This window comes from Rhipicephalus microplus, chromosome 8, assembly GCF_043290135.1.
Source record: "Rhipicephalus microplus isolate Deutch F79 chromosome 8, USDA_Rmic, whole genome shotgun sequence".
Taxonomy (NCBI): domain Eukaryota; kingdom Metazoa; phylum Arthropoda; class Arachnida; order Ixodida; family Ixodidae; genus Rhipicephalus; species Rhipicephalus microplus.
The window spans coordinates 50230624-50245159 of NC_134707.1; the positions used below are offsets into that span (position 1 = coordinate 50230624).

Sequence of the window (14536 nt, forward strand, 5' to 3'; positions counted from 1 at the left end):
ACGGTCAGGAGAGCTAAAAGTCGTAGATAGATAGATAGATAGATAGATAGATAGATAGATAGATAGATAGATAGATAGATAGATAGATAGATAGATAGATAGATAGATAGATAGATAGATAGATATGCTCAAGGTCACCGAAGTTCGCTAAGAAATGCTTCGCATTTAAAAAAAAAACTACATTACTAGTCCTCCAGGTGCTTTGGGTCACCCGCGAGACGGCGCAGACGCAGAGCGGGCCTCGGCACGGTATGGCTAGCGTCTCCCATATTCAGGGTTGCACGATGTCCGCTGACACCGTCGTTTTAGTAGCTTCCCGTCGAACCGAAACACAGGTGTTGCTTATACCGTAGGCACTATCGGCGTCAAATGGAACCCGAACAGCGGAGCGCGTGTTTTGAACGAGAGCACACACTCGGCTGCTGACGCGCAGGTAGCGGGATCAAATTCCGGCGGCGGCGGCTGCATTTCCGATGGAGGCGGAAATGTTGTTGGCCCGTGTGTTCAGATTTGGGTGCACGTTAAAGAACCCCAGGTGGCCGAAATTTCCGGAGTCCTCCCCTACGGCGTCTCTCATAATTATATGGTGGTTTTGGGACGTTAAACACCACATATCAATCAATCAAACGAGAGCACGCAAACGTAAACAGCTAGACGTATAGATAGATAGATACGCTCCAAAGTCACCAAAGTTCGCTAAGAAAAAAAACACCAAGTGCTAAAAAAAAAAACACCGAGTGTTTGCGCTGCACAACCGTTCACTGGCCACCCCGTATATGAATCGCGCGTTCGGAATTCAGTCAAGGGCATGTTTACATGGCTTTCGCTTGACGTTAGATGCAATGCTTCTCTTTCATTCAATAAATAAGAATAAAGACGAAACAACAATTAAGCCTTCCGAAATCATACTCAGTTACGCAACATTCACGCGATACACCTCCCCCGCTCCCACTCTGTGACGCATTTGCTCGACTTGCTCCCGTAGGAAAATGTGGGCGGCCATATTTAATGCGCACGGTGCCAATTTTTATTGTTCGACAACGCACATGAGAAATTTGTAACCGCCACCACCTTAGTGGTCAAGATTAAGTGCCTATATATATATATATATATATATATATATATATATATATATATATATATATATATATATACGACCAGTGAATGGTTGCAGCAGAGGGGCGCAGTGGAAGCGTGCTTGGCCCATAACCAGTGAATGGTTGTTGCAGCGCGAACAGTAGTTTTTTTTTTTTTTTCAATGAAGAAACTCACTAGCGGACGCTGCCTGCATCGACTTTGGGAGGCGAGAGAGGGGGGGGGGTTGGGGGGGGGGGGTCACAATCGTCTGAAGAATTTCGATCCATCATCAGCATTGACTTCGTGGATCGGCTGTCAATTTTTTAATTGGCAGCCGTCTAGTCAAATTCAAGGGTCTGACCCAACGCGGTCAGCGTTTGACCCATTTTCTTAAACTCTGCTGCTCCTCTGAACATGGCAGCAGCGTGCACGACGCAGTTTGGGGACCCACAATCCTCCCTGGGGACCCACAATCCCCCTTGGGGACCCACAATTCCCCTTGGGGACCCACGATCCCCCATAGGGACCCACTGTCCCAAGTCCTCATTTATTATACTTGCTATCCACACTGCTTGGATGGCCCTCCAGCCGCCTCTTAAAATGCAGAAAAAAAAGCGCGTTGTTTTCGCCTGGCGTTTCCCGTTTCTTCGGTAAAACCCGTGACACCCGCAGTCACGTTGGGTGATGAGAATGATGATGAACATACTTTATTTAATCAGCAGAAAGATCCTCCTCCCCTTTCAGGTGCGAGAGGAGAAGGGAAAAAAATTTTCTCGACTGGCTCATATCTAGGGACACCGGTTGTGAATTGTTTTCTACCCTGCTTTGCCCCGCAGTCGCATTCCCGTCCAGACTTCTCACGTGACCGGCAGTTTATCCTCACAAATTCCCCGATGCCGCCTGCGCCGCTTGCGGGCAGACCGCTACATTAGCACACGTGCTCTGGGAGTGCGGGTCGCTTGGACCGACTTTTAGCAAACCCGAGTGGGATGCGCTTCTGCGCAGCCCAGAACTTCAGGACCAAATCCTGGCCGTCCAGTGTGCCCGCGACAGGGCCGTCAGGCTAGACCTGCCGGTCCCCACGTGGGAGTAGCCGGGTGACGCGTAGAAACCTCAGCGCACTGGACCATAATAAAGTTGTTCTCACTCACGTGACCATTTGGCGATAAACTGATTTCGTTTCGTTGCGTGCGTTTTCAACTGCGCAATCGGATAAAGCCGCGTGCAGCCGAAAAGTGCGAAATATTGAACGCTTTGTTCTGGCGTTTTCCACGGGCGTTATGAAGGAATATGTGGCGAGGAGGGCGTTGCGGCTTCAGGAATAGTAGTGAAGGTGAGAGAGATACGACTCTCTCGTCTTTACACTTGTAGTGCTCTATGGGCTATTCAATACGCCGCTAATCGCATTCGGGCGCGGGATCTGTGCTTGCAGTATGAGTTAATGCCTAAGTGAACTTCTGCGCCCTGCAAGTGGGAGCGTTTCCACGTTGCAATGGATTTATCACGAAGCGCAACGTCTATATATATATATATATATATATATATATATATAAGGAAAGAAGTGTATATTCATTCAAGAGGGTCTCGTACTGGCAGACTTGGTGTCTTTAGGTTGTAAACGAGGGACTATTGGTCAGCTGCCAGCTAGCAATAAGCTCACGTGCTACGTGACGCCAAACGGGATCATAAAGAATGTGCCACACTCGCCGTCATGGCTACTGGTGGCGCTGACTGAAACTCGCACGTTTAAATTCACATATATACCCAATAAAGTGGGTGAGGGGATAGCCGCTCAGTGGTAGAGCATCGAACGCGTTATTCTAAGGTCGCAGGTTCGGTTCCTGCCCACGGCAAGTTACCTTTTCACCCACTTTTCTTTGTTTCACATTTACATTACAATTCGGTGTAATAACTTCCCCTATACTTTCCTTGTACCCGCCGCGGTGGTCTAGTGGCTAAGGCACTCGGCTGCTGACCCGCAGGTCGCGGGATCGAATCCCGGCTGCGGCGGCTGCATTTCCGATGGAAGCGAAATTGTTGTAGGTCCGTGTGCTCAGATTTGGGTGCACGTTAAAGAACCCCAGGTGGTCGAAATTTCTGGAGCCCTCCACTACGGCGTCTCTCATAATCATATCGTGGTTTTGGGACGTTAAACCCCACAAATCAATCATTATACTTTCCTTGGCACTGTTGTCTGTTATATCTCATTATTATTGTGTTAAGCACACACACAAACACTCATATATATATATATATATATATATATATATATATATATATATATATATATATATATATATATATATATATATATATATATATATATATATATATATATATATATATATATATATATATATATATATATATATATATATATATATATATATATATATATATATATTGCAATACATTCCATTGACTATTTGAACTGACGCACCGATGACGAAAACTATTGCCTATATATAGCAAAAAATAAACGTGAAGCAACACATTTCCCAGTAATTACTTTATTAAAGTTAGGACACTTCAAACTTTCCGCAGTTCATGTTCCATGCGCTCGCGAAGTGATGAGAACATCACCCGCATCATACAGTCACTGCTCAGCCGATATGTGATTCATTTATATTGACTTTATGGTAGGTGATAGAGCTAAGGTTCTAGAAAAGGAAAAAAAAAATAATAATAATAGACTGTTGAGAGCCAGTTTCAAGAGCTCGGTGTAGTTTCACCATCGTCTTTTCTCGTTTGTGAGGTCAATTTCGAGCTCCAGCTGTCCCTGATGCAGGCATCCAGTATGCCTCAAGTCGTCGAGCTCAATTTGGAAAAGGCCGTGATAATGTACCCTCTCGTGCCGAGCGCCCTCGCAGCGGCAAGGCCAGTCACGGGGATCCAACGCACACAGAAACCTCCGTGTCCTGTCGAACGCAAAAACGCTGAAGCAAGGCGTTTTACTCCGAGAGCCCACCTGCATTCCGAAAAAGTCAATATACACAACGAGCGTACGATCGCCTGAAAGAGAAATGTCTTTTACTTTAATAGTTAAGTAGGAGTCCATGGTGTGCAACACCGTAATAGTACAAGAGCTCGTGCCCCAATTCAATGCTGTAGATTTTGAACTGTCGATAGTTACGACATACTTGACACTCCCGAGCACTTCCCTCCACGTACTTGTCGTCGACAGCTGATTGGTCAGCTTCAAGTCGCACGTACTCTTGGAAGGCCGAAAATATTCGATGGCGTGTTGGGGATAATCCTGCGTCGAAGTTCTCCGCATCCGTTTCAGAACACCGGGTGGAATGCTGGAGAAGACTTCACACTTTTGGCTCGTCATTTCCGTCGTGAAGGAAGCCAACAACAGGCTTGCTTCAACTTCTGGATTGCGCCGAGTCGTTGGTTCCTGCGACACAGTCGATGAAGACGCGGCAGTGCGTTGAACTGTCTCCGCATTTTCAGTTGCGCCAGCTTCGCTCGTGATGTCGGACAACCTGGACTCCTGACTGCTGAGTAGTTCCGTGAGCTCGTTCGTCTGGCTTTGAATAACAGGCATCGCCTGGTCCTGGTTCGGTTTCCTCGAGAGCGTCTTCACTTCTTCCGGGGCATCCTTGACGTCTTGAAGTGTCAGTGCTCTTGATTTCGAAGACGAGTTTTCTATTCGCGCTGAAGAAACGCGAGAGAACGGCATCCAGCCATGTAGTGCGTCGCCAATTCCTTGTGACAGACGGCTTCCCCGCATCGCGAACATTCCACCGCGTGGAAGATGCATTTGTTCTCGAAGTGTCTCAGCATATCTTCCACGGCACCCTCGTACTCGCATCCGCGAGTTTCGTTCCAGCAGTAAACCTTCATCGATAAACAAAGAAAACAGGATGAATTTCGTTAATAATTTTATTGCTATAATTATGAGCAAGTGACCTGAAAAATTATTTGCTCAGATTTTGTCATCAAAAAGACGGAGAACTTATGAAAAGAAAACATCCCACAGCCTTCATGTTGCGCGAAACGACAGAAAGAAAAAAAGTCATCTGACTCTTTTTTTTTTCTTGTGAGCCTTCACTTGTTACGTACAACATCACTGTCTTTAAATTGGCGCGGGAACATTCCAAGGTCATTTTACTGTCATAGTAGAATCATACTCAACAGGGAGTCAGTGAGTCTATTTAAAGATAATCATAAACACAGCTAGTCAGGACTAGGTGGTAATATAACCTTTTTTCTTCTTAGTGTGCACATTACACACTGATTATTTATTTCTTTGTTCTTGTTTCTTTGGCTAACCAGTAAAACGTTTGTGTCTTTTGACTAGTACGGTGATAACGAATTGGCATGCTTACCGTGCTAGGCCCGTAAAGATTTACTAGGCAAATAATGAAACTTAAACTGTTAGTCTCGAAGAATAACAGGAACAAGCCTCTCACCTTCAAGGCGTTCCCGTTTTCGGTAAGAAAATCGTAGTTGACACACTGAGCTTCTCTGAACTGCTCTTGATCCAAGGGACACCGCCCACCGCATCCCTGGGAGATGGCTGCGTAACACGATCGGCACATAACGTGCGAGCACGCCAGCAGCACCGTGCTTCTCGGAGTCGTGCGACAGAGGGCGCACACACGCGAACTGGGCACTTCGTCGGCAAAGCGGGTCGGTCGCCAGTTGACGCCTTCGACGGCATGGTCGCAAAAACGATGTACTCGTTGTAGCTCCGCCATGGTGTGGAAAGGAAGGGAGGGGGGGATTCAGACGCGATTTCTTCAGTGGCGCACAGGACAGGACTGGTTGTATATGGTCAGCTGCTGCTCCATAGTCTCGTACGTACCTGCTGTCATAGCAAAGAGGACCGATAACACAACCTCCTTTCACCGTTATCACGTGTAACTTGAGGTTCCCTTGCAGCGCGTAGCCCTTGGCAACGCGACGGGCGAGTAAACTAACCCACGCAACCGTTATCTGGTACGGTAGTGCTTTTCTGTGTCCTACCGGCTGCCGCAGCGCGCTTGGCAACAGCAATAAATAAAAGAAAAGCGTTAAATGCGTAAATGCAATTTCCGTTTCTTTTGTGGATGGGTCCTTTCGACAAGCTCAGGTGGTCGAAATTTCCGGAGCCCTCCACTACGGCGTCTCTGATAATCATACGATGGTTTTGGGACGTTAAACCCCACATTTCAATCAATCATCAATCGCTCGACTCGCTAAGCAAATGTACAGTCAGTCGCAAAATAACACGGACCAGGCGAGCACGTTGTGAAGTGTCCGTCCTTGCAAATTCGAAGAAGGCCCGTCTGCTGTGTCTAGAGCATAGCCATGTCCATAAATCGCCAGATCAGTTGTTCAATCTGATAAATAATATCTAGGGTTTCGCGTCCCAAAATCACGATACGATTGTGAAGGACGCCGCAGTGTTGGGCCCCGGAAATGTCGACAATCAGGTGTTCGTTAGCATCAGCCGACATCGCTCAGTCCGCTGACCTCTACTATATCGACTGCAGCGAAATGCGACCGCCATGGCCGGGATAGAACCCGTGACCTTCCGCTCAGCTGAAAAGATTGCCCCGCCGCGGTGGTCTAGTGGCTAAGGTACTCGGCTGCTGACCCGCAGGTCGCGGGTTCAAATCCCGGGTGCGGCGGCTGCATTTCCGATGGAGGCGGAAATGTTGTAGGGCCATGTGCTCAGATTTGGGTGCACGTTAAAGAACCCCAGGTGTTCGAAATCTCTGGAGCCCTCCACTACGGCGTCTCTCATAATCGTATGGTGGTTTTGGGACGTTAAACCCCACTTATTAATCAAGCCGAAAAGATTAACCACTGTTTTACCAAAGTGGATAAAAATTGTTCGAGCTGAAAAAATCCTCGGCCTTCATTGCTTTTTTTTTTTGCGCCGAATACTCTGAATTTAGCCGCCGTGACGTCAACGGAAAATCGTAATTTGGTTAATATAGAAGCAACGAGAAAGTAGTCAGATTGTATCCAAATATTCAGGACGTTTTTTTTTTTTTTTTGTTGAGCAGACACTTGCCTTAAAAAAATCCAATTTGGCACGAAGTATATAGAGTCATACGTGTATCCCCCGAGTTTAGCCAATATTCTTGCAAAAAGTTTTGTTTTGAAGACCTTTCTCAACTATACTAGCACTCAGTCTTACAAGTAATAGCACAGTCCCTTAAATTGAAGGACTCTGGTAATAGCAATGAGGAACTGATTGTGAGCGGGTTACTCCGGCTTAACACGCAATTATTCCTAAAATGATGCAGACGGCCTGCCTCCAATGCGAGTAGTGCTCCGCCGCGGTGGTCTAGTGGCTAAAGTACTCGGCTGCTGACCCGCAGGTAGCGGGTTCGAATCCCGGCTGCGGCGGCTGCATTTCTGATGGAAGCGGAAATGTTGTAGGCCTGTGTGCTCAGATTTGGGTGCACGTTAAAGAACCCCAGGTGGTCGAAATTTCCGGCGCCCTCGACTACGGCGTCTCTCATAGTCATATGGTGGTTTTGGGACGTTAAACGCCACATATGAAATCCAATGCGAGTGGTATACCCTACTCTCAGAAGAAGGAAAAAAGAAAAACAAAAGTGCATGGTCAACCAGTCTACTAGTCACATATATGTCTGTCAGTCTCTACAATTGTCTGTTTGTCCACTCTTAACAGTGCCCTAAAAGGCACTAGACGATATTCCAAACAGCCGACCCCATCCGCAGCGCCCACCAATACTGCTCAAGATTCAGCGTTCATACACGTGCAATTGTCAATATCATCATCATCAACATCAGCCTGACTACGTCCACTGCGGGACAAAGGCCTCTCCCATGTTCCGCCAGTTAACCCGGTTCTGTGCTTGCTGCTGCCAATTTATACCCGCAAACTTCTTAATCTCATCTGCCCACCTAACCTTCTGTCTCCCCCTAACCCGCTTGCCTTCTCTTGGAATCCAGTTAGTTACCCTTAACGACCAGTGGTTATCCTGTCTGCGCGCTACATGCCCGGCCCATGTTCATTTCTTCTTCTTGGTTTCAGCTATGATATCCTTAACCCCCGTTTGTTCAATTGTCAATATAAAAGGCATTTATTGCGCATATCTGAAGCACTATAACAACACGTCAATGTTCTCTATGTGTGTATTTTACTAGAAAAGGCATACATAAGGAATTCTAAGGACCGTAGCATTTATCACACTGCACTGACCATGCAACGCTTGCACGAAAAGGCGTTTCCAACGTTTTGATAAGACGACTTGGTGGTGGCACCTACCCGTCGCCTTGCGTTCTACACCGTGCACTTCGTTTTCCAAAATAACTTCCAGATAGCGCTCATGTCTCACGTGTGACGTGACTTGATGCACTAATTCACCTCCGCTGCACTCTCGAGGCACTCTAACGCAGCGCCTCCAGAATACCATTCACCTATTTTCTTGCGCAGAACATCAAATAAACATTATGTTCACTCTCTTCAGATGCAAGTCTTTCGGCGACATTTGCAGTGTAACATGCAGATACGGGGCCAATATTTTTTTGCAGTGTTTACACGGGGTTTGGTGCTACTTATAAGACTGCAACCTAATCTCATTATGCTTCTGGAGTGATTGTTATTTTAGGGCAAGTTCATGTCGGTTTACTGACCTTATAATGTTACTTAATGTTTTCAGATGTATTCAGTCATTCACTTCAAAGAAAGTGGAGACGTTGCTGCAGTGCCATCATGTTGGGTTCAAGGCAACAAGGTATTTTGTCCTACGTACAAAAATGCAACAAAAGTGACATTAGCTATAAAAAACAAGGTTGGACCGGAAGCCTACTGGACTCAGTATTCCGGAGCTCTTTTGTCAACAGGTAAATTTTGTTCAGCTATACTGACTAATATATTGGCACTGTCCGGAGGTTGGCAGTGCTATAGCTGAGAAAGCACGAGTTTTGCGCAATAAACTTAGATAGCGATTCCAGTTGAAATTTTTCATTGACCATATAAAAGGTTGCCTCCTTAACACATTGTTGTAAATAGCTGCTATTAGGTTACCAGTGTCACAAATTTATTGCTTTGATCATCACCCTTCACGGGAGTGGTGATTTGGGCTTGTTGGTATTGTAGCATGATGATTGAGTGCAGGCTAAAGACATGGACAAAAGAAGGTACATTCAAGACACCACAGCGCTATAAGCACTGTGGTGTCTTGAATGTCTCTATACGCACTGTTATGTCCTGAATGCGCCTTATTTTGTCCATGTATTTAGCCTGCACAACCATCCATTATTGCCGTTAATGTTTTTGTCATTATCTTGCAAGTTAAAGTTCCTCTTCATTTAACATAAGCTGCTCACTTCTGCTGTGTGCCAACATAATGTGAATACATACTTCGCTGCATTCTTGATCTCTTGCTTTTTCTGTGTTTTGTGCATGAGTTATGAAGGAAATATGGGATGTAGAGCAGCTACACATAATTCATATTCTTCCTCAGACAGTCAAGAGACTACGAGGAGGCAGGAAGCCAAGGCTGAGAACCAGCTATACGGACTGACAACGGAAGATGAGGGGCGGCCTAAGAAGGGAATTTAACATTCTCCAAGGCCCATGGATGAATACTCTTCGTCAAGTGTTAGTTCCGAAGAAAGAGAGCCGGAGGCTTTGCAAGACAGTGCCATAATTGATTTCATGAGTGGCACACCAAGATCTACAACTTCAGGACGAAGAGAGGACACTTTCATATTAACGCAACAGAGTTGTGAAGTCGAAGTGTCATCAGCTCCAAGTTACGAAGACCCAGCTCCGGCACCCTGCTCTCAGGCTGGAGGTAAGTCTAAGACAAATACTCTGGAATGGCTATGGCTTCTTGTGCGGGCTGTTTCTGAAATTTATTTTTGATAAGCTCAACCGATTTAAAGTTTTCAAACCAAACCTATGGATTTTTTAAATTCTATTTTACAGGTCGCGACCTCCCATCATTGAAGAATTTGCAAAAAAAAGGAAATACAGGAGCTTCTCAGTGCCATCAATGTGGAAATGGCAAGTAAAAGTTGATATAAACGAATGAGTGAGATGTAATATGTTGAATTTAAACAGCAAGGACATATTGTTAGAATAGCTGCAAGTTGAGCTGGTTTGTATGGGTTCTTCATAAGAGTTAGGCATCTACTCAATTAAAAAGAGAAGTCGAAAAGACAACACAAAAGCCAACACAAAAGGCAACGCAGCAGCCGGTAGCCAAGCAGCAACTTGTTTATTATGTAGGCTGTGTTCCAATTCTTAGACAGAACGTAGACAGTCTACGCAGACTGCTTAGAAGACCGCACCGAGATCATGCTGTCCGAAAAATGGAACACGTTTAGAAAGCTTTTACGCGACGATGCGCCACCTCACGTCGAGAATAAAAAGCTAAAAGAAACAAACATAACAGTTCTGATTTCTGCCTTATTTTGTGTTGAAATCAAAAACAAATAAACGTTACTCACATTGAGCGTCTTGGAAAGCGTCTGCTTGTGTGCAAACGGCCATTCTGGCGAGATTTGATCTATCCACGGAGGAAGGAAAGGTTCATCTGTGGTTCCATCTGAATGATTCGCTGAGGCACCATCTTGTTTAGACAGCAAAGTGGCCTGCATCGTATTTGTCTACAATGCGGTCTTCTCGGAGCTGTCTACTTTGCCAGCTACGTGAGAATTCGAATGGGACTTAAGATGGCCGCTGTCCATTTAGCTGTCTATTTAGCCGTCTACGGTTAGTATTGGAACATAGCCGTAGAAGCCACGCGTATGGATGGATGGATGGATGGATATGGCTGTACGCTTTAGATCGGGCGGTGGCTAGCGCCACCAAGCCGTAATACTTAATGAACCCAAAACTATATTTATTTTTTTTCCTTAAAAAGTGAGTTTGAGGATTCGTACTTTGCAGTAAAGAGTTTAATTTTCACTCGTGCCTTGACTTTAGCCACCAATCAGATAACCTCCTAGTTAAGTCTACTTGCTTAAAGTCTATTTTGCCCTCTCGGTCCCTAAACCCCAGTGCTTTGAAAAACTCTGCGCCATCATCCTGATCTATAGGGCGAAGCCCTTTACAGAACATTATCAAGTGTTCGGCAGTTTCTTCTTCCTCTCCACACGCACTGCATACTGTGTCTACCCCTTCGTATTTGGCCCGATATGTCTTGGTTCGCAGTACTCCCGTCCTGGCCTCAAACAGTAGAGAACTACCCCGAGTATTATCATAGATCCTTTCCTTGGCAATTTCCTGCTTAAAAGTTCGATAGATCTCTAGTGCGGGCTTCGTAATCATGCCCATTTTCCACATGTCAGTCTCCGTTTCCTTCACTTTCTTCTTAACCAATAGTTCTTTTTGGTTCGGCCACCTGCTGTTTTCTAAGTATTTACCCGTCAACTTCCTGGTTCGCTTCCTCCATTTTGTATCGACATTCTTCATGTACAGGTAGCTGAAAACCTTCCTAGCCCAACGCTCCTCCTTCACTTCTCTCAATCGCTTCTCAAATGTTATCTTGCTGCTAGCTTCCCTGCCCTCAAATGCTGTCCATCCCATATCACCTTGTATACTCCCTGATTTGGTGTATTCCCGTGAGCTCCTAAAGCAAGCCTACCTATTTCACGTTGCTTAATTTCTAATCTTGCTTGAACTTCTGATCTCATGCACAAGACCGCATTGCCGCCCCGCCGCGGTGGTCTAGCGGCTAAGGTACTAGGCTGCTGACCCGCAGGGCGCGGGTTCGAATCCCGGCTGCGGTGGCTGCATTTCCGATGGAGGCGGAAATGTTGTAGGCCCGTGTGCTCAGATTTGGGTGCACGTTAAAGAACCCCAGGTGGTCTAAATTTCCGGGGCCCTCCACTACGGCGTCTCTCATAATCATATAATGGTGTTGGGACATTAAACCCCACATATCAATCAAGACCGCATTGCCGAACGTCAGCCCAGAAACCATGACCCCTTTCCATATTCCTCTCACAACATCATACCTATTGTAATTCCACAGTGCCCTATTTTTCATCACTGCTGCATTCCTGTTACCTTTAGTCGTCACGTATGCTTCGTGTTCCCTCAGGTACTCGGTGCCATTGCTTATCCATACGCCCAGATATTTGTATTTATCTGTTATCTCTAGCGCGACCTCCTGTATCCTAAGCTCAGTACCTTCGTTGTCATTGAAAATCATGACTGCTGATTTTTCCTTACTGAATCTAAAATCTAACCTATCTGCCTCATTACCGCAGATGTCCATCAATCTCTGCATATCTTCCTTGTTGTTGGCCAATAGCACTATATCATCTGCGTACATTAATGCTGGTAGTGCCTGATCAATAAGTTTTCCTTGTTTGACTAAAGAGAGGTTGAAGCCCAGCCCACTTCCCTCTAATTTTGCCTCTAATCCTTGTAGGTACATCATGAATAATAAGGGTGACAGGGGGCACCCCTGCTTAAGCCCCTGTTTTACCTCTTCAGGCTTGGATACCTGTTTTTCCCAATTTATAACTACCTTGTTACCTTTATAGATACCCTTTAAAAGATTAGTGACTACATGTTCCACGCCTAGTGTGTCTAGTATTCCCCACAATTCCTCTTGAACCACGCTATCGTACGCTCCCTTGATATCCAAGAATGCTAGCCACAGGGGCCTGTGTTCCTTTTCTGCGATTTCGATGCACTGCGTCAGTGAGAACAGATTGTCTTCCAACCTCCTGTGTTTCCGAATCCCATTCTGCAGTTCCCCCAGCACCCCCTCATCTTCTATCCATGCCTGCAGTCTTTCCTTTATAATCTGCATCGCCAGCCTGTAGACCACTGATGTCACTGTTATAGGACGGTAGTTGTTTATGTCAGCTTTGTCCCCCTTTCCTTTATAGATCATGCTCATCCTGCTAAGTTTCCATCCATCGGGAACTTCACCATCGATTATTATTTTGCTCACTGCCTCTCTCAAAGCCTGCTTAGACTTCGGACCTAATGTCTTTATCAGCCTAATTGGAACGCCATCTGGGCCTGTTGATGTACTACTAGGAACCCTTTTCTCAGCCCTTTCCTACTCTCGTTGTGAAAATGGAGCCATTGCACCACTTGATTCGTCCTTGTCTATTGTGGTGCATAAAGTACTTCTTTGTTGAAATTTTTCTGTCACCCTTGTTCTTATATATTCAATAGCTTCGTCCCCTTCTAGCCTGGCACCTTGTGCTGTAGCTATAAAACTCTGCTCTAGGCTCGTCTCATTTCTTGGGGAGCTTAGATGGTTCCGAAATTTCGCAGCTGCCTTTCCATCTTTTTTATGTACTTCTGCCAGCCTCTGAGCTCCCTTTCTTCTACTCTTTTCTTTGATCAAAAGGGATGCATCGCTTCTACAGCTTAGAAAGCTTCCCCAATTTCTTTCAACTTCATCTATCGGTTCACCTCGCTGCTTAGCATTTCTGTGTTTCCTGGAGGCTTCCTGACGTTTTGCTATGGCTCTCTTAACTCCCTCATTCCACGAACTTTTGGGTTTGTGTCTTCTTTTCCGGGGTGACTTGTCACGCGTCTTAGCAAGCTCTAGCTCAAAGAGTCTAATTAGATTCGTGTATGTCCACACTGTCTTATTATCCTCCGTGATTACTTTCTCAATTTGTTTAGTGGCTATTTCAATTTGCCTTTCTAAATAAAAATTTTCCTGTAGTTGCTCATCTTGTCTCCTTCCCACTTTCACTGCTCTTCCAAAACTTAGCTTGATACGTTTGTGATCACTACCCAGACTTCTGGAGCCACCTTCATCTATGTCCATTCCCCTGAGCTTATCATACATCCTATGTGACATCAGTGCATAATATATCGTCGACTGCAGCCTTCCCACCTCCCATGTTATTTGCTTTTCACACTTCTCGGTACTGTTGCAAATGATCAAATCAAGCCTTTCACACATATACATGATCATTTTGCCTGTCGGGTCGGTATACCCATCTATATCTTCTATGTGCGCATTCATGTCTCCTAGTATAATTATCTCGCACTCTCTTCCTAGCTCCTGAATGTCCTTTGATATACACTCTACCATTGCCTGGTTTTCCTCTCTGGCCTTTGCTCCCATCCACAAGTACACGAAACCAAGGAGTGTAATTTGACCTGCCACTTTCCCTTTTAGCCATAAATGTTCCTTGCACTCCTGCTTGACCCTTTGCCAGTCTGTACTTTTATGAATGAATGCCCCAATACCACCCCCCTTTCTGCTGCCTTGTATTACAATATTCCCACGCGTAGTCCAGATTGTTCGGAGGTTGTTCCATGTCCCTGAGATGTGTTTCTACAAAACCGTATACCATCGGCCTCTCTTCCCATAGCTGTTCTTCTATCTCTTCCCACTTCAGCCTGTTCCTACCACCCTGCATGTTAATATACCCTATGTCTGAATAGGCTCGGCGCTCGTGGCTACGTTTATTTATGCCCCGGACTCTACCTATCTTAGACATTTGTGCCACTTTGGAATCGTATCTGTCCATAACACCTGTTGAAGAGTCT

General features: G+C 45.6%; 1 protein-coding gene across 1 annotated transcript; it reads right to left on the reverse strand.

Moving 5' to 3' along the window:
- Window positions 1–3571: 3571 nt before the first annotated feature.
- Window positions 3572–5857, reverse strand: LOC119165819 (TNF receptor-associated factor 3-like). The gene is made up of 2 exons (XM_037417856.2): window positions 5496–5857; window positions 3572–4920 (listed from the first exon to the last, which is right to left on the reverse strand). Exons 1-2 carry the CDS (start codon window positions 5781–5783, stop codon window positions 4729–4731), a joined length of 480 nt encoding a protein of 159 aa, XP_037273753.2. The 5' UTR covers window positions 5784–5857; the 3' UTR covers window positions 3572–4728.
- Between the last annotated feature and the right edge of the window lie 8679 nt (window positions 5858–14536).

Bases quoted from the DNA above. Each gene is read 5' to 3' on its own strand.
- LOC119165819 (XM_037417856.2), bottom strand. From the start codon at position 5,783: ATGGCGGAGCTACAACGAGTACATCGTTTTTGCGACCATGCCGTCGAA. The intron at 4,921-5,495 runs GTGAGAGGCTTG...TTATCGATGAAG, and splicing joins AAAACGGGAACGCCTTGAAG to GTTTACTGCTGGAACGAAAC.